General features: G+C 41.4%; 1 protein-coding gene across 1 annotated transcript; it reads left to right on the top strand.

The window, feature by feature from the left end:
- Nucleotides 1-87: 87 nt before the first annotated feature.
- Nucleotides 88-27,418, top strand: mtmr11 (myotubularin related protein 11). Its single transcript, XM_029504640.1, has 17 exons — nt 88-484; nt 7,319-7,388; nt 14,099-14,235; nt 14,471-14,540; nt 15,023-15,162; nt 15,486-15,570; nt 17,095-17,242; nt 17,498-17,585; nt 18,144-18,232; nt 19,029-19,156; nt 20,091-20,169; nt 20,557-20,627; nt 21,989-22,161; nt 22,342-22,512; nt 22,858-23,076; nt 23,583-23,900; nt 25,392-27,418. Exons 1-17 carry the CDS (start codon nt 428-430, stop codon nt 25,821-25,823), a joined length of 2,475 nt encoding a protein of 824 aa, XP_029360500.1. The 5' UTR covers nt 88-427; the 3' UTR covers nt 25,824-27,418.
- The last annotated feature ends 273 nt before the right edge of the window (nt 27,419-27,691 follow it).

The raw sequence follows: 27,691 nt of genomic DNA, 5'->3' as shown, positions 1-27,691 counted from the left end.
CGGCGAAGGGGTAAACAGACAGGACGAACGAAGCGGCAGTCGCCGGTGAACGCACCGCTCCGTTAGTCACAGACACCCGTCGGTAGCAGTCTGCGGGGTGTGCTGTCGGTTCGTGTGCGCGTGTGTGTCTGTGTGTCTGTGTTTGTGTGTGTCCTGTGTGTGTGTCTGTGTGTGTCGTGACACGGACGCCGTCAGCTCAAATAGCGATGAAAGGAGGAAAAACAGTTGTGTCGTCCCCGCTGAGGAGCTCCGGTGAGACCGGCTAACGGCTGCCTCGACCCCCGGACCTTCAACGGCTTTTCTCGGCTAAAAATAATGGACGGACGGCGTTAGCTCACGACAAGGACAGAATTCACCCCACATCCACATCATCATCATCATCATCATCATTATTATTACTTAATTTTTTTTATTTTAGCGGGGAAAAATGTTGACAGGATCTAAAACGACGTTCAAAGTGAGACAAATGCTCCCAGACATCAAGGTAAGTTAGCTAACTGACGCTAACCAGCCCAGCCGAGTAGAGCTGGTTAACTTCTGTCCTCTTTTCTAATGTGCTGCGAATGGAAACACCGAGCTGGAGGTTTAAAATAGTAAGATTCATAAATAAAAAAAAAAAACAGCTCTGGGGAAGCTTTGTTGTTCCACCAGATGTAGTCTTACTCGTGGATTTGATTTGAAGTGTTGGATTAAGTCAGTTTTGTGTCTTGTTGGATCCACCATGTTTGTTTTTTGTTTTTGTTTTTGTTTTTGTTTTTTCCAGCTGCTTAATGAACCTTTAAATGAATAAAGGTTTGGGGTGATTTTGCTCTTCCAGTGCTTCAGCTCATCGGTCACCATCACATGAGAGGTTGTGATTAAACTCCATCTCTGTCACTGGACAGCCAGGTCGTTTTAGAAAACCTGCTGTTCCTCCCCAGAGCTCCCTCTCAGAGGACCATTTCAGGATGGCAGCTTTACATCAGGGAAACCAGGCTGCACAGGGCTGCTGCTTCCTTCTGTCTGCATAATTACTGCCAGGGTACACAATGTCACTGTCTCAGGCTGCAGGCTGCTGCTGGCCGGGGACTAATCACTTCATATGGGACCTAGTTGTTGGACACGGATACAAATGGCACAGACGGTCATCTTAAGTGAAACTGCGCTGAGATGTTGCAGCTGGTTTCAGCTCTTCATTATGTCGCCCTGATGCATTCGAAGTCTCTGTTCAGTTGTACCTGAGCGGATCAAGGTTTACGCTTTGATGAACAACCCAAAGCAGTGTGTGTGCACACTGTAGTGAGTGTGTTCAGAGTGGCCTGTTTCTTTTGGGAACAGCCTCCTGGCGCCACGTTTGTGTTGCCTGGCTTTTTGTCTCTCCCTGGTTATTTTCAGCAGCCTCAGGGGGAAACGGTAACAGATGCCTCTTCATCTGCCCTCGGGCGTTGCTTGCATGTGGAGTGGGGGATGCCACAACATCTGGCTGTTCCCATGGAGACAGCATTTGGGAGGTAGAGGAGGTCTGAATTTGATTACCTCAGGTTGAGATGTGATGAAATCACCTCATAACCCCCTAAAAACTGGTGGAATCCCATGTGCTGAAGTATCAGATATAATAATGGGGAATCGTGGGCTGTGTAGATTATATGCTCGGGCCGCCCACACTCTCTCATGGGCTTTACTTTCATGAGCATGTGTTGAGACTGCTTTAGAAAGCTGAATCCAATCCTGGACTGAATTTTGACCAGATGGATCTGGAGTTTGCACATATTTGTGAATCTTCTTTCCTCTTTAATCACTGTTTATACCAGCCAAGCCATGTGGGATGGTATTAAATATGATAGGGATACAGCTAATTACTGTTTTTGAAGTATTCAACATTACTTTAAAAATGAAAATTTTTAATTGTTTTGTTTGTATGAACAAGTTGGAAAAGATCTTTTTTTTTTTTTTTTTTTTAACCATATCATTCAAAGAAAAGAAGCAAATCCATATAGTTAAGAAGCTTGAGTGCATAAACGCTGCATAAGGATTATTATTCATACTTGTTTTTGCTGTCTACGTCCTTGAGTTCACTCTCTCTGCATATCTCAGCTAGCTTTGAAGCAGCATGAAAGGCAGACAGCACAAAGCTCCACAGAAAGAAAAATGCCAGAGGAGGGATCATCTGGGCTCTATTCAGAGCGGCTGAAGATCTAAGCCTGATAGGGGTGGACCAAAGCGGTACAGTCACCCACGCCTGCTCCCCGAGGAGCCAGACGTCACATTTACTGGCAGGCCCGAAGCTGCTGAAGGTTTTTAAAAAGGAGCATGGCAATGGGCTTCTCAACACCAGAGCAGATTTATGGCTCTATTAAGAGGTGTATCAATCTGACATTGGGTGATAATTAACCAGTGACACGATTTAAAGGGGCTTGGTCTTGAATGGCTTAGTTGTTTATCTTTTTTAGTATGGTTTATAGAGTGGCTCAAAGAATTTCACTCTCTGGTGCTCAGCTGTCAGAGTAGATGATGTTGATCATGTTCCAGTAACACTTCAGAGAGACTGAAAACGTTCATTAGCTTTTCATTTAAGTCATTTAGCTGAGACTCACCAGCACCGATGTAGTGTTATTGTGACTGACACATATACTAAGTGTGCTCCAGAGACCAAGAGGTGGCAATGTGGCTGTTGATCAACACACTGGCTGTTGAGAGCATCAGCGTGTTGACCTTTTAGTCAAATAATAATGTGTCAAACCACAAAGCTAGATGCCCTCCTGCTCTTTAAAAAGAAAACTGATTTCCCAGCGCTGGGAAAATGCAAAATCAAACATTGTGTGGCATATTCATTTTTTAAAAGTATTGTTGTGAGAGTTGTTGATGATTATTTGTTATTATTTTTAATTTCTAAATAAACTGCATGTTATTTTCTGTAATAATCAATTAATTGTTGTGTTACTAAGAGATCAGAATACAGAGGCAAATTGCTGTTAGAATTTTATATATCCCCATATGGCATCTTTAAATATCTTGTTTTGATAATTAGTATGTGGGCATAGTAACACACTAAAGGTGACTGTAAACATAGTGAGCAATATACCCATTGAATATGATTGAGATTATAGTGTTCTCATTGTTAGGATGTTAGCATTTAGTTCAAAGCACTGCATTGACAATAAGGTCAACCGCCCATAGCTGCTAGCGTGGTTGTACAGTTTTACATTGTCGCCCTACTGAACTATGCAAATACGGTTTTATTTGGCTTAGCCTGGCCTTTGAACCTTTGTACTAACCTTACAATACATCGTCACCGACATGTGTTTTTCATGGGACAAGTTATTCAAAAGGATAGCATTCAAAACAGACGGATATCTATTTGTTCTGTGTCCTTAAGTCTACATTCAAGCTGTTATAATGTAGATTAATATTCTGTGAATTTTTTTCATTTTGCCAGGGCATTCATAATGCAAGGTTTCAGAATAAATGTTATAACAGGAGAGGTGGACTATTCGCTGAAGGTCATTGCAGAAAAATAGGTTTAATGCTGGATATTCACTATAATTTGATGCAGCAGTTTTCACATTAACTATTAACCACCAGAATTCCTGATTAATCACATGTTAATGTATTATTTCACCCTGAATGTTGGAATGGCTTTCCTTCTATTCTGTAATTTCTGTCCTTTTTGTTTGAGGCCAGAATACAGTCTTTTCTCTCTCAGCATATCCATTTATTTGATTTAATATATTTTGTCTCTTTTGCAGAATATACAATGAATCATCACAAGTCTGTCAGTAAAAGGAAGGCGAGAAAATTAAGGCAAACACATGTCAATCCAAATATGGCAACAGGCCACGGTACATTTTATTTCTCTAGACAAAAAAAATGTCCAGCATTAATCTTACAGGAACAGAAACACTTCGTTAAAGTACGATGTGTGGAAATCTAACCCTAACCCTAACCCTAACCCAAAATCTAAAAATGGCTGACTTCCTGTTTGAGTCAGAGTTTTGGTACATATGTGTACCAATTTTCATTCATGTGCGTCAGTCCTGAGAGAGGGGCACAACAGAAAGTGGCTCTGTGGAGCTATTTTTTAACATAAAATATTGAACTTTCATGCAGTCTTGACATGCTGTCCCTTGGCTATGTTCAAGTCCCCATAAAGGCCATCAAAGCGCCCCACAACTAGAAGGTTGCAGGTTTGGTTTCCGGGCCTGGTGGTTTCCTCCCACTGTCCGAAGACATCATGTTTGGGTTAACTGGTGACTCTACATTGTCTGTAGGTCTGAGTGTGAGTGGTTGTCGGTCTCTGTCTGTCTCTGTGTGTTGGCCCTGTGATGGACTGGAGACCTGTCCAGGGTGACCCCGCCCTCACCCAGTATGAGCTGGGATTGGCTCAAGCACCCCCACAACCCAGAAACAGATAAAAGTCAGGAGATGAATGAATGAATGAAATTATACAAATAAGCAGGCTGTGATCCTTTTTAGCAGAGTGAACAGTGGCTAATATGTTTTTTTTAGGATCCAGGCAGATGGTGTGTCAGTAGGAGAAGATTTTAAACAATTAGAGTTGTTCATCGTAACAATGGATCGCTACAAGGTCCGCAGTGTTTTATATCAAGATGAAAGCGTTCCTAATTTTAGTCCTGAAAATAGTTTATGTAAGATAGTCCTATTTATTAGTTGTGTCTCAGCTTGGGATACAGACTTTTGTCACGCAAGTGGTGGCAGCATGAGATCTAAATTGAAAGGATTAAGATGCCTCTGAGAATTTTTATTTCTCCTTGCTTGTACGAATAATCCAGTTTAGTCTTGTGAGTTTGGCCCTGTTGTGAAGGGAAAGGGAAGTCTTTTCCAGACCCACGAACAAGCATGCTTACTGCAGAACTCTGGTTTGCCACAGTAGCAAGGGGAAGCCATGAGCAATGGAAACTGCAATAAGCCTTGGCCACCATTCCTGGGGATGAAGGGAAGGAGCAGAGAAGGGCAAAAGTGGGGCAGGGAGGCAGTACGTGGGAGACGAGGCAATGAAAGTGATAGTGGGGATGCCGGAGCCCCACAATGAAAGCAAAAGTGAAAAGTGGGCAAAAACACAGCCCCACCAGTGATATGACTCAGAGACCCATGCACATTCTTAGTTTGGCCACAGGATCTTAGTGTTAATGCCCAGACATTATTTCATTCCAAGTTTCCTTATCTCTGTCACGCATGATATCTCTCTAGTGTAAAACAAAAAATGTTAAAAAGAAATTTCTGCTTTACACATATGTGTGTTTTTTGTAAAGTGTCCTGTTAAAGTTACTCATGTATTGTGTCCACAAATTTAGTTCCACTCATATCGCCCTTAATCACGTTATGTACATAGTTGAGTCTGCACTGAGTTCCAGTAATATTTCACCTTGTGAATTGCAGTGTTATCTAGTTGGTTCACTTGCCTCACAAAACCCGGAGGCGCAAGCTTGTTAGTCTTCAGAAGACAGATGTAGCCCAATAGATGTATGAAAGGAATAGCAAAACAAGATCAGAACAGCCTCTGATGTTCCTAAAAGGGCACAAAGAATTCAGCTGCGGCTTCTCTGTGGGTGTTGATGGAGAGACAGAAAGAAAGCATGATACATTTAAAAACCAGATGGAAAGTAAGATTAACAATGCTCTGGCAGAAAATAAGTCTTGTAAATTTTTTTGTGTCCTGCCATATAATCAAGAACGCTGTTTTTCTCTAGTGTTGTTTTGCTAACAGAGCTGTCTGCCTTTTTATTTTGGTCTGTAAAATTGTAACCATATCTAGATCAAGATATTGCACCACATCAAATTTGCCAACATGACGTTATTTTTTTTATTATCATTTTAATTCCTCTTCAATTCTTATTTGTAATACGATTTACAATAACTGATGGCTTCATCTTAGGGTCTGCAAATTATGCCATTTCTTTATTTGCACTCAAACCTCTTTTACGTCTACATTTTACCATAAAGCCTTTGGATTTGATTTGGTGTTGTTTTTAACAGTTTACAAAATATTCTCATAGTTTTTTTTTTTTCTTTTCTTTGAGAAAAAACAAAGATAAATGGTAATTTAAGTTCATGTGCTTTGCTTCGTGTCCTGAACATTAGATGAACAACTGTGCACTAAATTCTCAATTAGCAAACTGAAAGATCTCTGTCTCCCATAATGAAAACAGCCAGACGGTCTTGTGTGCAAAGAAAATAAGCAGCCACGAATAGGTGTGTTTTTACTGCCCTTTGACAGAGCAAAGGTCCTCTTTGTTAAATGCTCCCTGTGTTTCTTATGGAGGGTCATAAGCTTAATAGTTTCGGGTTTTCATGAGCAGGCTGTAAACACAGAATGCACTACACTGCAGAATTGTTAGCATAACATTGACGACTGAGGGGACTCATTGTTTTTGTTCACACATCCTTGCTGACTCAAAGAAAAACTGGTGTTTCATGATAAAGGCAGTGCCCTGAATGTAACAATGATAAATCGTTTCATTGTGGGCCAGAATAGCTGAGAGGGAAGTTTGAGGGTATATAATGTATAGTTTTCTTGGATGACAAATCAGGGCCCTAATTCTATTTCTGTACTAATATAAATCTCCTTCCCCACCTGTATAATCATATCACCCTCTCACATTGCAGAGCTTAGCATATTTTGGGATTTCTCGCTGATAAATGTAAATGGCCTTCGTCAGGGCGGGGGAGAGTTTGTAGCTAAGTTAAGTGGAAGCATATGTGCTAGTAAGCTTACAGTCTGATTATGGAAACCTCTGTGGCTCTGTGGGGTTGGACTCTGCTTGAAGAACAGACCCAAGTACGCAAGACTTTCAGAACTATTATAGGGAAAGCAGGAACAAACAGAACAGCAACATGGAAACGAAGACTCATGAATGCAATGTGCGGTTGGCTTTGTTTATTTGGATTTGACAATGAGTCCGCAGAGACGAGCCAGACTTTGATGGCAGAGGCTGGCACAGTTATAGTTCGAATATAATCAACAAGACCAAAGATGACATGTGGCTCTGTCCATGGCCTGAGTGTGTGTGTTTTTTTGTTTTTTTTTCAGTGCTTGCATTTCTTATGTAAAACAATTTGAAGTCTGTAGCATAGTTTGAATGGTCACAAGAATGCTGCTTTAGTATTCAGGGTATTTAGGTGTTTGATGCCATTTTGCATCATGTTAACATGAAGTTATTCCTCCAAAGGAAGTATTTGCCATTTTTGTAAATATGCTGCCTAAGAAGGTTCCTGAGATGTGAAACTACTCTTTTAACAACATGACATGTCTTGTCTGTCGCAGTTATATGTAAAATAAAGAGAGAAACAAGTGTTGACGTCGGTTCTGTTGCTCTTCCAGGAGAGGATGCTGAGTCAGAGTGGGATGAATGCAAGGAGTCGAGATGTGTTTGGACTGCGCTGCCTACCAGGTAACATTTTAGACATCCATGACACTTTTTTTTTCTTCCCTAAACTAATGCTTTTCTGAAAATCCACACCTCTTTGACTAAATAAATAGTAATTCAAGCAACAATAGACAGTTTCTAACTGACATCACAGCTTGTAAAGGCACTAAATAATATAACACCTTGCAGTATAAACTTCAATTAACAAGCCACCACTGCTGCTCTACGCTGAGATAAAATATCAACACTTGGTGGGATTAAACAGAAAACTGCTGCTGTGGCATTGTTCTCTGTGGTCTGAAATTTCCATATTGCACTTGTGGCCACACCTGGACCAGGAATGTCACAGCAGGATCTTTGCCTTTTCAGACTGGAAAAAATACACTGTTCAAAAGCTAGCACAAACACACAAAAGGAGACTGAAAGGCTCATGGGGGCTGACAGCTGACTCAAGAAGCATTAATGAAGAGACAAATTATTCCTGCCTGAAAAGCTGCTTTCACATTATGGATGAAGTGTAATGTGTCTGAAAACAGATGAGGAACTGTTGCACCTAATATAGTAGATGGATATTTACTGTGTTTCTACTCTATTATGTGTTACAGATTTGTGATGAAAGTAAGATTTGTAAGTCTTCAGAGACTCATTGGCATCTCTTCCTGTTCAGTCCGTCACCTCTGAGCTGTTCTAATGATGGCACATTAACGACGTTGCCCCTCCCACTGTGACACTAAACCTTCTGTTTAGAAATTCAGCAGCTGTGAGAGGATGACCCTAGATGCTCCAGTTTGCTCTAACAAAATCCTATCTTGAATATCACTTTTCTGTTTACTTATCTGTTAAAACTCTTTGTGTAGAGAGCACTTAGCCAGCGCGCCTTACCAGAGATCAACCCTCAGTTGATAATTTTCTGGGTAGTGCGGGGCCACAGAAAATCACCAGTCTCTCAGAGAGCATTATTCCTCTCGCTTGGCCCGCTTGTTCTCTTGTGTCAGCAACACCCTGCAGGGGCTTTTCATTAGAATGGCAGCAGACCAGAGCTCCTACATCTCAGACAGGCCGATCTTAAATGCTGCACATTAACACTCATTCTCTGCACACTTCATCAGAGCTGATCAAGTGTGACTGTGAGTGAGTGAGTGGGCGTGCGTACGCTTGTGTGTGCATGTATGTGTGTTCCTAAAAGGGGCTCTATGAGGTGTGGCAGCTACCAAGACCTCACCACTGCTCTCTGTTTCTGACTCCTTTCTTTTTCATATTTTCACCTTCATATTTAACCTCTACTTTTCTTCTCTTTTTATTTATAAAATTGTTATGGTGTTTTTTGTTCAAAGAGCTGCATTTTTAATGCTTTGATAAATTGTTATATTGATACATAGTAGGATTTTGTACACACATTTCCATCTATGTATACAAACGCACAAACTTCCTTCCTTATTTCCTTCACTGAGCCAGCCTAATTGGTTTTCCAGCAGTGTGTTTTCATCGAATACTTTCCATACTCTGCTGCTCCTTGACAACATTCACAGAGATCCTATTCTTAGCTGTTAGCATTTCACTGTGAAATGTTGACTGTCAGTACTTCACATTTTTTCCCTCCTGCTGGGTTTTAAATTCATCCCCTTACAATTCAGCACCTTACAGTTTCATCCTTCTCTTCCTCCTCCTTCTTCTTCTTCTTTTTTCACCTTCATTCCAGGCAGATTAGAAACACAGCTGTCGATGAAAACCTGTTTTATATTAAGAGAGAAAATGTGAAATGACAGCACCATTATGCTGTTCAGAATCATCCTGCCTTTTTCCATAAGCAGTGTTATTACTTCTACCATGAGATTAAATTAACTACCAACATTCTGCTAGAAATGCAGCAATTCATTGTGTTTCGAGCATGTCTTCAAAACAATTAGGGTATGGCACAGTGCATTCTGTTGTGTAACAATTCAGACAATTTGTGAGAACAAGTTCACTTTCAGACACAAAGGAGTGGCTAGTCAGTGTGACTGCTGTCAAAGGGCTCACGTTGCAATGGACTCTCTCCCTTTCTCCCTACCAAACAAACACTCCACACAAGGATGGTCATTTGTCAACCCCTAAAAAAAGCTGAATTATCAACAGTGTGGGCAGTACTTGGTTTGGTTGTACTAAAAGGCAAAATTAATTCTTGCTGTCTTAAGACAGATACACTGACAAGTTGAGCAAAACCATGTGGATTACAAAGTCAAAAATATCTTAAGTTGTCTTGCTCTGTCAGTAGTTAACAGGCGGCGCTCAGCATCCATGGTGTTCTCATGTGACACCGTGACACAGGACCGCAGAAACCGAGCTGGCCTGTGGGAGGGCAAACAGGTCAGGACAGCTTCAACAGCCATAGGTAGATCATGTACCTTTTCAATGCTGTGAGCGGGGGAAGGGGTATACTGCACGAACACACACAATGCCAAGAGGCCAGGGCCCCCTCCAGAACAAAGTTCTCCACAGTCCCCTTTCTTCACAGTCTTATGTTACTGCAGGATTTAAAAGCTGTCAATCAGCTTTATACCTGGTTGACTGATGAACAAGAGACCAGAGCATTGATAAATACTTGGAACTGGATCTTGATACTGAAAAAGGTATGAAATTTAATTAGATTCTCTGGCGCTAAGTGGATCATTTGCACTGTATTCTCCTTGGCTAGCCAGAAAAGATACGAAACTTTCTTTTTTGAAGTATTTAGTGTGCATTTTATCATAAAATTTCATGCAACACAGGAACCAAAGATTGGCAAAGGGAACTTTGATCCATTTGCTTAGTTGCCATATAAAACAATCATCAGTGATGTTACATCACATGGAGAATGGTGGTTTTGTATCTTCTGCAAAGTATTTGGCTGCGTCAGCTCATGGGGAAGTCCACATGCACGGATGACTTGTCATTTATTCAGGAATAGACTCATCAGCTGCTCATCAATATCAGTTCCTCTATCTCTAGACTCTCCTCTTTCTCCCCATTGAAGGGTTGAGGAGGGCCTTTTGACTCAGCACGCATTCTAGCTGAAAATAAGAAACAAATGTGGGTGAAAACCAATAAAACAGAGTCTGAGAGTATGTGGCTCAGATGCCTCTCAGCTGTGTTTTCTCAGGCTGATCCTTTAGGGCACTCTCTCCTCATGTCCAACTCAGTGACCACAACATTAACATAGGCAGCTGAAACATTAAAGAGAAACTCAAATATAGTGGTGTGCCCAAAAATCGATTCTTCAATTCAGAATCGATTTAAAATGTCCCAAAATTGATTTGAAAAAATAAATAAAGCTAATCTGCAGGCTGTCTGCCTCCATTTTGTATGTAGGACATCCTGACGTCATCACAGAGCCGGTTCTGGAACTTACGCATGCACGGTAAGCAGCAAAACAAGGAAACTACAATAAAGGATTAAAGAGAAATTCAACCGGCCCCGTCCTCACTGAAGGCAAAGATTAGGACTCATTTTGGTTTTTAGCTAGAGTCCTATAAAATCTGTTTTATTGTTTCCCAAATTCTGCTTCTTTGGCGGGGGGCAATTTCTGGAGGGGGTTCCGGTGTCTCATCTAGTCTGGTCTGATCTGGTCTCTAGTCTCTGCAGGGGTCCGGTCTCTGCTCTGGTCTGATCTGGTCTAGTCTCTGCAGGAGTCCGGTCTCTGCTCTGGTCTGATCTGGTCTAGTCTCTGCAGGAGTCCGGTCTCTGCTCTGGTCTAGTCTCTGCAGGAGTCCGGTCTCTGCTCTGGTCTGATCTGGTCTAGTCTCTGCAGGGGTCCGGTCTCTGCTCTGGTCTAGTCTCTGCAGGAGTCCGGTCTCTGCTCTGGTCTGATCTGGTCTAGTCTCTGCTCTGGTCTGATCTGGTGAAGTCAGGTCGACTCTCTGCAGGGGTCTCGTCCGGTCTCTGGTCAAGTCTCTACTCTCTGCAGGGGTCTCGTCCAGTCTAGGAGTTGGGGGGGGGGGGGGGGGGGGGGGTGTCACTGTACCGATTAACCAATTAACCAATTAACCTAGACATGTTCAGGTGCCCACACCAGGAATTGAACTGCACCCTTCTTACCACGACAGCGTTAACCACTGCACCACCATGCTGCTCAGGTCACCAGGACATTTACATCAATTAACTGAGACAAGTTCAAGTGTCACCACATTCATTTATTTATTTATTTATTTATTCATTCATTCATTCATTCATTCATTCATGCGTAGGGGGGTGTGCATTATTAGTGCCCCCCCCCCCCCCAGAGCATTTTCCCAACAGATACATTCCTTTTTATTACGGGAAAATACACTTTCATGTCTCCAGTTGTCATTGAATTGAACTATTTGTATCAGTCACTCTTTGCAATGTTCCTGCATATGAGACCTTATCATTAAAATCTAGACTAGAAATGGCAGTAAATTTGAAATAGATATTACTGTAATAAAACCCTGCAATGTGCCTTTTTAATTAGGACAGCCTTTTTGCTTCTCAGATGGTCAAAACCCAACAACCCAAACATCAACCAAATCTTCAGGGGCCTGATGTTACTGGAATCTATACAGCTGTGATAGAAATCAATGAAGCTGTTGGAAAGAGGAAATCTGAGAACAGACAGTGTTATGGATGTCTTTTTTCTGCATCATGACATGATCAGATATTTTTCTGGGTCTATCAAATTCTTGTGAACACGATTCATTTGGGACATCTAGAGATACATTTGCACATGCGTGTACTTGGACCGAAGGATGAACTCATGATTAGTTGGTGGTCCAGTTCAAGGCCACTGTGATATGGACTGCCATACAACAGCAGCAGTGTTTTCTTTCACCTCTGTTTGCCGCCAAGATAATACAAAAATGCAGAACTATATTGCACTGAACGTAACGTAAAAGATTAGATGTCTTTAATCTAATTTAAACACTCTGTTCTGACAGCATGTTGGTACTCTATCTGCAGCTCTCCAGGAAGAACATAAAAGATTGTATTTGCTTAGTTGGTAGCTTTCTCATAAGCATCTTATCTAATTCAGTTGACTCGTGTGCGGATGAGGCACCTGCTCACACAGATTTCTTAAATTTCACTGAAGACTGAAAACGGGAGCCAAATCCTCTGCTGCCTTTTTTGCTTTTCTCTGCAACTCTCAACTTCACAGGCCTCAGGATTGTTTTCTATTGTGTTGCACCCTGAGAACGTATACGCAGAGATGCAAGACCACAGATTATCCTTTGAAAAGACAAACTCTCAACAAGGGTTCACTTCACAGGCCCAGGCATTCTACATCTCTGGAGTATTTGTGTTAGATTTAATTTATAAATCCAGTTGAGGATTTTTATTCCCGGTTTTGGCTACAGGCTGAAGAGTGTAAGCATAATAACAGAGCATAACCAGATATTTAAATTTCTCAAGTGTAATCAGGAAATTATGGTGTTGGTAGCAAAGACTCCCTGTCCGCTTTCTTCCAAAGCATAAACAATGCTGTGTGTGTAAAAATAGGTGTTTCCTGTTTGTGTGTTAGTATCCCTGAAAACATTCATTAAGCTAAGTGCGATCCACAGAGACTTTGCACAGCCCAACAGCTTAACTTTCGTTTTCAATTTAAGGTCTGTGCAAGTTCCCTCCACATGTGCAGCACAGGAATGTTGTGTTTTGTTTTTTTGTTCTTTTTTCGTCTTGAGGAACCAGCAGTCTTTCCCCGTCTTTTTCATGGTCTTTTGAATAAAATGAAAACATTCATCGTACCATCTGGCCAAACCGCCCTGTTGTCATGGATAAAAAGACCATTTTCTCCACATGTAACCTTCTTCCTGACTCTGTTACTATGGAAACCTACAGTCTCGCTTGCAAACGTTTTGAATTCCCACTGAAGACTCTTATAAATGTACTGTCTCACTACTGTGCGTTTGATTTGGTGAAATAGTTTTTCTTTTTATTTTCTTTTAAAGTGTCAAAGAACATCTGTGTTTGTGGGAAAGATGTTTTTCCGGGTGAAAAGGTTTATTTTTGGAAGCTGTGCTCTGGAATGTCCACTGCTTCTTCAGCTTCACTTTCCGCCCAACCAAGGATCAGGACTCATCACTCCCAACAGTCAGCACCGACAGACGTCCTGTATACACGCTGTAATCATTTCAGCCGACTATAATTGGAGCTTTGGATGGAAGCTTCTGTTTTCTTCTCAGACATTCCTGAAAAACAACACGCCTCCTACACCTGATTGATTCAGCATGCTGACCCTGTAGCTTTATACCATGTAGTTTTTTTAATCAGGTACTATTTATTTCTACAACACTGTACTTTGTAATATTTAGACTTTTTGGAGTCTTGAAACATTTCACTAAAGAACTGCTTTTTGTGTCTCTTTACCCGCAAGCCAAACTGATGTTATGTAATTCAGAGCAGTAACTATAATCCATAAACTGGGCCCTCTATTGTTGTGGTTGCTCCTCCCTGCCCGTCTGTCCTGGCCAAGAGGTTTACAGCAACAACTTTAGGAGATACCCTTTTGTTCGCGGGTGTTTGTTACACCCACTCCCTGCAGTCTACTCTCATAGTGCATTTATGTATGTTGTTTCTCCGTCTAAGACTTCCTGTCATTTATCTTCGCCAGAAGACCCCCATACACACTCGGTTGTGCAATTTTACACAGACAAGAGGTCAAAAACAGTTGTCATCAGTTAAAATTTAAAACCCCTTGTCTTATCCCTCACCCATAAATTCCATCCTGTAACCTTTGTGCTACCTTTCCCTTTTGTCCTGACTAGGTGAGTGTGTACTTCAGAGAGCTGTTATGGTGAGGAAAAAGCTGACTGCCAGGGAGGGAAGAGGTTGGCTGTCTGGAACCCTCTTCTGTACCCACTTCAGAGTGGCCTTTGTTCCACAGGAGAGCCCCAAACCTGATGTGAGTAATCACATCTTGTGTCAAGCATATTAAAATGACATTGAGGAATATACCAGATTCATTTTGCACAATTACAAAACATAAAAATTATGGTAGCAGGACCAAACTTTTAGATGTGTCTTTATTTTCTCTGAACATTTCCTCCATTTTGTCACATATGCTCAGAATTATAAATAATTAAGTGTGGACCTAGCTTTCTATATATATTTTACTGTAAGTGATGTTCATGATGCAGGACAATGCTGACCCAGTGCTTTTAGGAGATCACGACGTGGCTCTGGCATCTATAGAGAAGGTTGTAGTTGGTAAGTTAAATCCTTGACTCACACTTCTACTTGCACATAATAAAATAAAGCTGTTTTACTTCATGCTTTAACATAAGATTTATTCACTTGTATTGCTTGTATATGACACTCATTTGGGTTCAGTCCCAGAGCTGTGTATGGGTTAATGCCTTTCGTGCTCTAACTAATTAGGAAGAAGCTGTGCACTGCTCTGGACAGCTGAGTTCAGACTTGAATAGTAATACTTGATACAACTCAAGAGGAAGAAAGCACTTCTCTGTAGATCATTACTGAAATGTAATTATTGAAAATAAAATGTTTAATTAGCATAGCTTTAGAATATGGAGGCTCTGTGGTTTCCTACAAGTTACTCTCAGTGAAGCTGATGCACTATAAGTTAACCTCAGAATAATAGGTATGTATGTGACCTAATACTAATCTGTTTGGATCCTGACCCCTTTTTTTGTTCAGGGTTTCATTCATAGCTTTCTCCTGTGTTGCAGTGGGCCCAAACAGGACGAAGCTGGTGACCCCAAACTCCTCATTGAAGTTCACCCCAGAGGAGCTGGTGCTTTACTGCAGGGACATGCGAGTTATCTGCTTCTTGTTTGATCGCCTCACACCTGATGCTCAAGTTATAGAGGTGTGTGTCTGCCTCCTGAGTGTGCATGGGAATTTAGTGGCCTCATTTTGAGCATGTCACAAGGTGACATACAGACACAAAGAATGCTCAGCCCCAAAACAGTAATTTTCACTGGATGATTGTTTTGCAACGGTATGTATGTTTGTGTTTTGTGTGCGTTGGCTTGGATTCAAGGTTCTGGTCACTGTAAAACTGTTCATCCACATGTCAGAGCCTAAAGGCTTCTGCCTAGAGGAGCTTATCCATGCTATAGACCATTGATCGATGTTGAAAGCTGATGACCTTTGTCATGTTGATGGACTCACTGTGGTCTCTCTCCTCAGATAACTTACACCATAGCCAAGACCTACCAGCCTGTCAAACCAGGGTCAATTTTATCCTTCCAGAACGCTGCCCTCGGGAGCGTAGGTGAGTACATTAATGTATGCATTGTAATGTATACAACCATCCACTCCCTGCTAGTCGATAATTATTCAGTTCTACACACAGTGATCTTGATATATTAAATATCCTGTCAAATTTGGACAGAAATTTGATCCTCAACCAAACAGTATACAGTAGAATGCTCAGAAAATTTATATTTCTTTTAGGCACTCTTTCTTTATGTATGTGTGATTATGTATTTCCTATTGAATGTGTCAATAGTTCAGTTTTTTTTTTCTCTGCACAATTAACTGTGATGAATATTAATACATTTAACAGCTCAGTGGAAGTGAGAAACAAATACCCACATGAATCAGAAACGCACCATGAATGTGCCCTCGTCGTGCTTTTTAAACAAGTCTGTTCTCACTGGTTTTCACAGTCCAGTTCCAGAGACAGCATGTACTCAAACTGTGGAGTGATTGCTATTTGTCATTTGCCAATGACTTCAACTGTTTCATCTATTTATTTCTGTTTAATGATACCTTCTGCTGTTCTTCTTCTACACAGTAGAAGAAGAAGCAGAATAATGGAGTGAATATTAAACAGGAAACCTCGTGGTTTCTGTGCAGACTTAGATGACACATTAAGCTCATATCCTCTCTGGTTGACAAAATTAGAAACATGCCCTTCTCTAATGAAACAATGAAAATATTGTCTTTGAAACTCTGGCCAAATGTGAGCAAATCTGTCGGTGGTTTGGAATCAAGGCTCACTGAAGGTTTTTAGGGCTGATCTTGACAGTGATTGAAAAGCTCATTTTGGCAACAATTAAGCCTCTGTAATTAAATGTAATGTGCTATTGGAAATTGGAGACGCAATTGCTTAAGGAAATAGGACAACACTTTACGTCTTGTTAACAAAATAAAACCTCTTGAACATTTTGCTCAGTTATATTATTCTTTTTTAACTATGTGTGGAAATATGAGCCTGTCTGTGCAATATGTTATGCTATGCTAACGCTAGGCTTGGGTGACCAGGCTGTGAATGACTGTCAGCTGTTGGATAAATAATGCAAGCCCCCCATTTGACGCAAGTTGTTAGATGACCTACAGCTCAACTCTGCTCCAGGGGTCAAGTGTGTCCAGTGCGTGGTCAGCCCTCTGCATTGCAGTGCATTTACTTATTTAATATTTTTTGATCTCACCACATTTAGTTCAGTAAAGGAAGTCAAACCAAACGAAGGCTCATCTCACAGTCAGCTCTGCGAGCCTGCTGCATAGCCAATATCAGCTGACTTTTCCATTCTGTTTCCGTGATGCAATGCTTTTTAATTCATCTATATCACGATGATTTGGGCTGCAGATTATTGAGCCGTGTTTTGTCCATATGAGATAAAATAAAAAGAGCAACACAACAGTTTCTATGAGAAGTCCATATTGGCTTGTCTTTGTTTTTTGGATTCAAAATTCAAAATTTCATATATTCAGTTAATAATGATAGAAAACAGAGACTGATGGCAAATTCCTATATTATAGTAGCTTTATGAGTGCCTGCTTTTTCCTCTAGAAATGAAGCAGTTTCTAAGCAACCGTCGCCGGGACACCCACATGAACTGGTTTGAGTCCACCTCAGACTGGGAGCAAGAGCTGGAGAGGTGTGGGGCCAGTGGCTGGAGAGTGAGCTCAGTCAATGACCGCTTTGAGATGTCCACCAGGTAAATTCACATGCATGATAACCAATAGTGCCGCGTTGTTGAATCCTAAATATTATTTCTGCAGTATTGCGTCCAAACCAACCAAGCAAAAATGTAATGACGTGCCAAATCATATATACCCACAACACACATTTCAGGGATGTGTGAATACAAGGCCCTGGGAATGTCAGACAAATGCAAAGATAAATCTCACACCAACTGTTTATAAAATGTTCCTTTGCTGTCAATAAAATTGTGCATTTCTTTGTTTGTCAGTTTGCCAAAGTTCATAGCGGTTCCACAGAAAGTCTTAGACACTGAGCTGAAGAAAAGCTTCGCCCACTTCAATGAAGGACGTATCCCTGTGAGTGCACTTATTGCTGTGAAATTGATTTAACCTACCACTTCATCTTCCACTAATTATTTTAACATTGGTCCATAAATTTGTGTTATATTACTGTTACTCCCACAGCCCCAGTTCACTCTCTACATTTTTAACAAGACATTTTTGAATTGGGTTTTCTAATAGTCCAAGACTTCAGACAGTGTCTGCAGTTCTTTCTAAACTTGTAATAAACCTAAGTATTGATCAGCGAGCATGTTAAAGGTGCTGATGTTTGACTCTTTGTGTTCACGCTTAAGAAAAGGTAAGAGGTTTTTACATTCAAAACAAAATAATAGGACTTTAATGAGAGAATATGATGGGAGGAAAAAAAAAGCTCCACACATTCTTCAAATAAGAACTTGTCCTTCTCTAAATCTATTTTATATATTATCATAATAGCTCAATCATCATCTTTCATTAAATTTTCCTGACTTATTAACATTTCTGTCAAACAAATGAGAAGATGAACACAGATAATCAATCAATTTAATCAATGTGGAACATATTATCAAAGCCTTAAATTATGTTGTGTTGCAGCGCTGGTGCTGGCGACACCCCAGAGGCAGTGATCTTCTGCGAATGGCCAGCTTTCAGAACAACATTTATCATGAGAAAGATGACATCAGGTGGGTGTGTTTGACGTTTTTAAATGGATTGTAATCCTTCCATGCCTGTCGGTGTGAGCACTAATATTTGTTCACTCATTCTTCACACTCTGAGCGTGCGTTACAATACACCAACTGTAAGTTTGTTCTCAGAGCTTTTAGGTAAAAATATAACAGTCAGTTCAGTTTAAATCAAGATGTAGCAGACAATTCTTCTAGCTCGTTCTAGCTCAGGAAAGTTGATATGTTGTGGACCTTTTTCCTATTATTTAATACTTTGCGAAGAGCTTTCATGCACAGACCAGCAGAGCTGCCTTTGTGTAAGTCATTGGGTCAGTTTACACTTTAGGACGTGTTTATTCAAACCACTTCCTTTCACTTTAACGTAAGCTTCTCCAGGTTGCTTTATTCAGCTGTAGTTTAATTTTAGCTTGTTCACCCCACCAGCTACGGAAGGAATAATAGTTCAAGGAAGTCCATTTCAAGCAGCGCTGTGACGTGCTGTTTAGCACGGCTTCTTCACAGCAAGAAGGTTGTGTCAGATCTTGAAGATAACACACTTCAGCCTGTAAGAGTTTATTTTAAGCATATGATAGATAAGGTACATAAAGATGTGTTTGACAGGAAACCAAAGCATTCAACTTGGTCCCAGAATGAATATAACAGAGGACTGAGGCTGCAGTCATGCACATTCTTTGTGTTGCTCAAAAACACATGACTGTAATCAAACTGTACGTTTCTCTGTAGCTTTTCAAAGTATCACTGGCTTGTGTGCAGATGTACTAGTGTGTTGACAGCAGGATGTGCTGCTCTGTAGAAACCTGGAGATGATCCTGTTTGGTTGCCAGTCCACTCTGTGTGTCGTGGTGGAGCTGGGCGAGGAGCTGCCCTCACCTGCTGACATCCAGCTGGCACACAGCCGCCTGCGAACCCTTTGTCTAGGAGGTGAGGATAAGGCATTAAGTCAAACACAACCACACATAACACCTGAGCAAACATGTTTATACATAAGGTACAAAGAAATCCCTCAAACATGAGCACATAAAGGTTTATAACAGATGATGAATCCACATCTTGAGGTTTTGAATTCAGTTACCAGTTGACAACATTTTTCATTCATTTTGTTGAAATACAAATCAGGCCTTCACTGAACTATTCAGTTTCTCTGCCTCCTCACACAACAAACTACAAATAAACCTGTTATATCTGTAGTTGTTCACATTTTGAGGAACTGGCATTATAAGATTGAATAAATGCGTTGAAAGAATTCAATGATGAGCCAATTCTGCTGGTTGTATAATCTTCATTTTAGACATACTGTAAACTCATCCGTTAAACTATTTCTGATTCAGATACAGAATTTCTGTATCACATTTGGAAATGTATAACTAGATTTCTAATTTGAATAGTTGTCTGTAAATTTTTTAGTGGTGGCAAAACAGGCTTTGTGAGATGGACTTTATTGTAGTGCACATGAACAACATGTAAAAGTCACTGATTCTCATGAGTCACACATTTGTCAGCTCATTGTTTAGTCTTTTGTGGCGGAGAGCTTCACAGTTCTGAGGACTGTAACTAAAAACAGCCACTTGAGTGTAGTTGGTAGCGTTCATAACAGCTAGATAGATAAAAACAGGATATGGTGATTTTATATTTAACCAGCCCACTGGGGATGACATGACTGCGCCTTGTTAAAAGCTTTATTTACAACTTTGTGCACCAGATTTCATTTGATTGTTGTGTCTGTTGTTCTACAAAAGTTCTTAGCTTCGAGCCTTCTGATATGCAATATCCTTGTTGTGAGGTCTCTGAGGGCTTATCTACATTCATAGTAGTAATGTCTGAATACGATTTGTCTCATTCCTGCTTTGACTTGTAGATATCTCCACATCTGTGTCAGTGCCTGATGACAAATGGTTATCTACTCTGGAAAGCACCCACTGGCTAGACTACACAAGGTAACTGCTCAGATTGTCCGCGCAAACCAGATGTATAACAAAAATCGCTATAAGTTTTTATTGTTGAAAATAAAGATTTTCTCTCTAATTGTGGATAAACATGTGTAGAACTGTGTGGAACTACAATCCTTGCAGATTTATAGATAAATCAAAAACCAGAAAATATTAATAGTTTTAGTAACAGATTCAGATTCTAACTGGAATTCCATTAAATCAAATCAAACCAAACTCATCATCACTTCTCATCTCTATGGTCACTTAAATCAACATGTGAGATGTGTCATACTTACTGGAAAAACACAGAGTGTGAATATGTTTTTAAGCATTTGTGTTTGGCTAAAGTTATCCTCTTACACATACTCAACCTGTCTGTCCGCCTGTCTCTAGGTCCTGTTTGAGGAAAGCCTCAGAGGTAGCCTGCTTGCTTCGTGGCGGTCACCTGACTGTGGCGCTGCAAGGTGAGTCATGTGACCAGAGACCCCAGCTCATATTATTCAATCCATTCATTATTCACACAGCCTCCCGCTCATGAATCCCACATTACGGCTTGCCCTTAACAAGCTGCCTACTGAGAACAAGCACACTCTCACAACATGATTTAAAGACAGTGTTGCACCACCATAGCAGCTGAGTTGTGACTCCATGTAAGAATTATGACTGCCATATTTTGTTTTGTTTATGAGAGTTTCTCCTTTGAATAAAAATGTTACCTTTATGCTGCTTGTGTGGCAAAGCGGGAGATGCTGACTGTTTGTGTGGAGCAGAGGTGTCAACTGATCAGCACCTGACAGTAAAATGGATCAGGTGAAGGGGAATACTGCTGGACAGACTGGGCAAACCCAAACAAGCAGTGAGGATGAACGATTCATTGCTGTTTGCCTTCCAAGCTGAACTGAAAGATGCATCTGACAGTGAACAACAACAGAAAAATAATTTAAGATAAAATATTGCAGTGGAAATCTAATACTACTGCTGCTGTAAACATTTAATCATCTGGTCTGCCTGCCTGTTTTAAAGCCGTAAACCCTGAGAGAGACAGATCCATTACTGCATTATCTAAACACTGGCTGCTTTAGCTAAAATGTTTACTCCTTGTGATATAATCCTTTTCATCCACTCTGCAGCTGTAAGTTACTGACAGGGGGCGGTACTTTACACTTTTACTTAGCTGAGAGGTTCATACATCAGTCTGGCTCCAAGTATCCTTGTTGCAGCAGATCTACCAATAGCTGGATCAGCAGTAATGTCCCACTGCAGAAATGACTCATCGTGCAAGCCAAAAAAACCCAAAGGCCATCGTTTTTATTCCAAGTTTGGCTTATTGACATTTTTTCACTCTCTGTTTCTCTCATTTGTCAAAGATACAATAAAACCAAATTAAGGGGAACGTGAAAAACAGTTTAAATGCTTATCTTAATAAATTTCTCTAAAATGAATACATATTTAAATGCACAATTAAAGTGCACGCCTGGAAATTATATCTAAGCTGGTTATTACAGTGCAGCAATACAGTGATGCAGGGAATTCAACACTCCCTGTCAAACGTTAACATGGTCATTACGGACATTTATAAATGTGTTGATAATGTGACAAAAACATCGAGCCCGTCACGTAACACATGTAACTTAATATTAACAAAATATATGGTGTTATCTGACAGTGAAGTCACTTTGGCTGCTTCTTGGCAGTATTTCACATTTTACGCTTTGAGCTCATCAAACCAGAGCAGCCAGACGCTGACAGGTGAAATCAGTGTCAGATTTTGACGCAGACCTTCAGTGACCTTTTAGCGTGTGCTCCCCCTGCTTTGATGATACAGAAGCAGAGGACCGAGACATGAGCTGCGTGGTGTCCAGCCTGGTACAGGTGATGTGTGACCCCCACTGTCGGACACAGCACGGCTTCCAGAGCCTGGTGCAGAAGGAGTGGGTGATGGCCGGCCACCGCTTCTACAGTCGCATCAACTACCACCGCGACAACGACAAAGAAGAGGTGAGAGGCCAAGCTTGACTGTTTGGCAGCGAAATTCACAGAGGACAAGTTTAAGACAAAACTGATGTTTGTCCCGACATTTATCCCCCTTTCATTTCTGCCTACTCTCCCCTTCTCTCCTCCTTTTTCTGAACCTCTGCCCTTTCTTTGTTCTTTCGCTCCATCTCTCCCACCGTGCAGGCTCCAGTGTTCCTGCTTTTCTTAGACTGTGTCTGGCAGCTGTGGTCCCAGTATCCGTCTCGCTTCCAACTGACAGAGGACTTCCTGTTGGCTCTGCACGACAGCATCCACCTGCCAATCTTCTCCAGCTTCTTGGCCAACTGCCAGCGAGAGAGATGCAAACGCTCTCAGGTATTGGACACCTGAGAGGGGCTTTGGCATCTCCCATCCCTAACTAAAAAGTGCCGTTAAGCGCTGTCCTTAGTATTGATTAAGTATTGATTGATTAGAATGATCATCAATCATCTTTGTGTAATTTAAATAAGCATTACTGCCTTAAACTAACTGGCAGTTACATTTTATAATATTGTCATCTTTAATCTTCATTATGAAGTTTTTGTTGGGACAAATCCCAGGAGCTACACAGTAAATCACTCAAGACACATTAGTACAAAGAAAAGAAATGTTGGCATGACAGAAAACTCAAAAAGGTGTTAAATACATAGACCTTATGAACTAATTTTCTGCTCCACCCAGAACCACGGACAGTCCTACACACCGGTCAATGGCTGGAGAGATGTGCCTCATCCAGATTCTTCCTCAGATCCGTCTGACCCTCCTCTGCCCCCGGTCTGGGACTGGGCCCTGCAGTACAGCAAACACAGACGAGACCGTTTCACTCAGCCCGTCCCTGCGACCCCTCCACCCCAGCCGCTGCTCAACGGAAATCTCAACACCAAGCCAGACACTCACAGGGTAGGACTGCCCAATGTTTTCAACGATGCAACAAACCCTCTAGTGGCCAACACTGGGAGCGCTGAGCAGCAGTTGACAGCAGAACGTATTTAGTTGAGCAGTTGTGGTTATGGCCAGGCGTTAGTTCGGATGCTTTCTGTGGCACTGCTCCCATACAGCACTGGGAGTCTTCACTAATGAAAACATTAATAAGTATAATAAATATGAAAAGACACTCTCCAAGTCGCAGTGAGGACATGGATGTCATGGGAAGCTGTCTTTTCTGCTCTTTCAGTGCTCTCACTGTTTTTAACAGGGCACCTTCTTGTGGTAGTCATAAAACATGCATCTATCCTGGTTGGAGGAGTAAAACAGCAAGCAAGTAAATAATTAGTTTTTGAATGAAAGGCTGCTGTACATAGTCGTCATGGCCGATGATTGAGAATCAGCTTTTACTTGATTTATGGCCTTAACTGTGATATTTCCCCATTCCCTGCCCTCTCCAAACTGTCTCACCTCTCCTCCAGCTGGCCGACACCATCCCCGGTTCAGTCTTCCTCCTTTCTCGAGGCACCTTCTCGTGTCCTGCCAACCTGCTTCCCTGGCGCAGCAGCAGTTCAGGCGTTTACAAGAAGAGCCACCGGAGGGCGCCATCCTCCGAGAACGTGCCTGGCCTGGAGAGGCTGCTGAAAGCTTGGGCCCTAACTGAGCTGCCTCAGGGCCTCACGTCCACTTCCAGACCTCAAGGACCACTTGACCCCTACGAGCCCTTACTGCCCCTCCTGATGGGGCCCTGCATGGGTCTGTGGAGGGAGTGCTACCTTCGGGGGGCTCTCCATGCACAGGTACATGGCAACAATGCTGCGATGACTATAAAGTGATTATGATCAGAATTTAATACATGAGTTCATTTTCTTAGCTGTTTTGTTTTTGTTGTTAATCTTCTTTCTGTTTCAGCACCCTCCCAAATGGGTCTCAAAATAAATAAATAAATAAATAAAGGATTCACCAGAATATTAAAAATTCCCAGATTTCTCACTAACTTGAACATTACAATCAAACACTAAAAAAAAAAAAAAATGTAATTTTTGTGTAGTTGAATTGTCGGAGTGAGGTCATTCCCTGATGATCGGCTGGAAGCAGAATCGATTTGTACCGGCTGGTGTTACTGTATCTGGAAATTCTTGCTGTTAAGATGTCTCTGAAGAAATTAAAGTCAGCGCTGTCTCACAGCACACTTTGAACTCTGTTGTTATACATCGATTGATAAGAAGAAACATCACAGAGCTGTGTCATTCAAGTTAACCCAACCCCATATTCCACATTTAGCAGTTCACATCTGTTTGTGAACTGTTTGTGATGTGTAGAGACTCAAAACATCAACAGATCTCATCATTTAAAGAATAAATGCTTCCATCTGAGAGCCAGTGAAAGGTTGAAGTATTCTTTTTTTCTTTTTTCCTAGGTGAGAAAGGAAGTGGCGCAGTCAAACATTCAAACGTAATTTATATTTAAGAAACAGTTATAAGTGTGTTCCACAGAATCAGACAGGCAGCACTGTATCATAGAAACCATCCCACACAAATGTTAAATCAAATTTGACCCTCTACACTTCCTGCAAGCTCTCTTCTACAGCCTCTGTGCTGTCTCCTCTCACATCGTCACGGCTCCATCAGTGGAAGATGTTGTCTCTTTAATGTGCAGATTAGTCTGAATTGTTGATCAGCACTTCCCAAAATGGACATGGCACAGCCTTTGTGACGTCTGTAGAACAGTGTGTCTATCAGTGTCCCCATGGTGATGTTAAGAATAGTTGTGGGCTGTGTGGGTGGGTACAGTCATCTATTTTCAATGCAAAAATACGATCTGAGGTTTACATTGTAGGGAGATTAGGAAAAATCCAGTCTTTCTCTACTATTTCAAACACCATTAAACCTCCCCTCAGGGCTCGTGTTTTCTTAGCAGCATTGATACACGATATCTGTTCCTGTTCTGCATTTATTATTGTCAGTAACTGTTAAAAGTGCCACAATATTAAACAGAAACAAATATAAATACAGAGAATCAAGTATAAGTATTTCTGGTACACTCACCTTTAACACACTCAGTTGTAAGTGTGTTAAAGGTGAAGGAGGAGCATGTCACTCGGTGCTGCTCAGTGTTTTCTTAATATTTGTGGACTGCAGATATGAGGCTTCAGATCAACAGATCTTTGGACGCGGGGCCGGTTTATGGTTTGGCAACATTACAAGAAGAAATGCTGTCTATCTCCAGGCATGTTTTTAATGAGGAACTAAGTGAGCTCTGTGGCTGACCAAGTTTCCTTCCATCTTCAGGCGTTCTCCCACCCGATCTCAGCCAACCACCCCCACCCTGTGGAGCGACTAGCCAGTGAGGTGCAGCAGCTCAAAGACAAACTAGCACAAGTGTCCACCAGCACCGATCCAAGCCCATCCACCAAGACAGAAAACAATCTGAACCAAAACACCAACAACGGCACCTTCCTCTTCCCATCGTCCCGGCCTCAGGGCCCGGGCGTGCCCAGGTTGGCCCCCCCTCCTACCTCCTCCAACCACCAGACCTCCAGGGGCTCTCCCCCTGTCTCAGCCCCGCCATTCAGGTCCAGCCACAAGGACAACGGTGGCAGCAGCAAGCACACCTTCCTGTTTGGCCATTCCTCATCAACAGAGGCCCGTCCTGACCAGCGTTACTACCCGGCGCCCAATAACGGCAAGCTGTCCAAGAGCAACGGATCGATACCTTCCTGATGTCCGGCCTTCATCCTCACTGGTCTATACATGATACAGAATATTCATGCACACGAAGAAACTGACCAAAGTCGCTCTGTATTGTGAAGAGCGGTCATATTACATAATCACTCTGCTACTCCGTACTGTATTAAGAAATGTGACAACAGTTTTTTATAATTGTAGAACCAAGCCCTGGTATTCAATATTCCTATATGAGATATATCTTATGGAAGTGAAGCAAAAACAAATAATGGCTGTACTGTAGAAGCTTAATAATGTGTAACAGAAAAAGTGTACAGTGCAGCGTGCAGTATGGTAAAATGAGTCAGGGCACGCTTTGTAAATGCCACCTTCGTTTTAGGCACCTCAGCCCAGATGAGATACAGAGATAGTGATGTCATAACGTGATCGTTGACAGGACGCCATGCGGTGAATGGACACTTCAGCTTTTCACTTCAAGTCAACCTGTGACCTCTGTGACCTGCAGACTTTGAATCTTTTCCATGCTGGAGAGCAAAGAATTCTTCATTTCCTCTTTCAGGATATAGAAAAGGAGAATATTGCTTTTTATTTAAAAACCGTCATTTTTGAACTGCGAGCGCTGTGTCCAGTGACTTTAAAGTGGAATTTAGGGCATGAGAGCTATTTTGGTACTGCTCTCATATCTCCCCACTTGGCTGCCTGCTTGGGAGCAGCGAGAGGCCTACATTCACTTCAGTGTTATGTTAGCCTGGATGTGGCCACAAGTCACTGAGTGTTACTGCAGCAGAATTCACTTCCTGCATGACTGATCTCACTTCAGGGCTTCACATCTAAACTTTAGTGGACTTAAGTATTTTTGATGTCGTACATGAATGTGCGTGCGATTTCTGACCAAATTTAGTATTATTAATATTATTTAGAGAATCTTTCCATCGTTTTGATGGAACTGAAAGGCTGTTTTATTGTGATTGCCGCACCTTGAGAAGGTATCAGTGTTGGAAACACACAAACAATTTTTTTTTTTTGTCCTGTTCCGTGGTGTATTAGTATTCAGCCAGCATTTAGGTCAAACACTTGGAAGTGTCTGGCAGTATTTAAATCACAGAGAGCGCTCAGTCCTACGCCTTTAAATCCAAACAGGTTGCCGTTCGCATGATGTGGGAGTCAAGTAGATGCACCGGCATCATTCCCACTGACGGATGAATTTGCACTGTTTTGTGTTTCAGAAAACTGTTTTAAATTTAGCTTTTTTTGTTTTCTTCCCCAAGACCACGGTGGTCAGATGTGACTGATGTCGACCTTCTGTCATGTCCAAAGGTACCTCACTCGATAGTACTATGAATTATTAAAATGCTGTAAATATTCAATATAGCTATCAGCTACAACTTCAAAGCTTTCCAGGTGTGATGCCAACGCATCTGCTGTCTTCCATGGAAAAAAAAAAACACAAAAACAAACAAGCACAATCGTGGTGTAGTTGCATCGAACATCTGATTTCATCTTCACCCCTGCAAAGGTTGTATCCTTGTGTAATTTAATTTTTTTTTTTGGTACGAACTTCACTTATATTTGCCAGATGTACATATTTTTTTTTTGTATCAGCATGTTTTGATCCTGATAAATAAAAAGTGTTATCAGATCATAAGTGCTCAGCTCACAATTTATATCCACATAAAGAAAAACAGCCCGTTCTCATACACAGCTCACAGACTTTATTTTTTAACAAAATAAATATTTACAATATGATCTGGGACACTCAAAAAGTATCATGGCATTGTACAATTAAAATTTAAAATCCAACCGTCCAGCATGATATGTACAGTCAGGATAAAACTATTCAAGAACCATGTGCAAAATGCTCAATAGTGTAACAGGAAATGTACAAAGTAAATATACAAAATATC

This window comes from Echeneis naucrates, chromosome 6, assembly GCF_900963305.1.
Source record: "Echeneis naucrates chromosome 6, fEcheNa1.1, whole genome shotgun sequence".
Classification (NCBI taxonomy): domain Eukaryota; kingdom Metazoa; phylum Chordata; class Actinopteri; order Carangiformes; family Echeneidae; genus Echeneis; species Echeneis naucrates.
The sequence above is the reverse complement of the archived record's forward strand: the minus strand, read 5'-3'. Positions and strand labels throughout refer to the sequence as shown.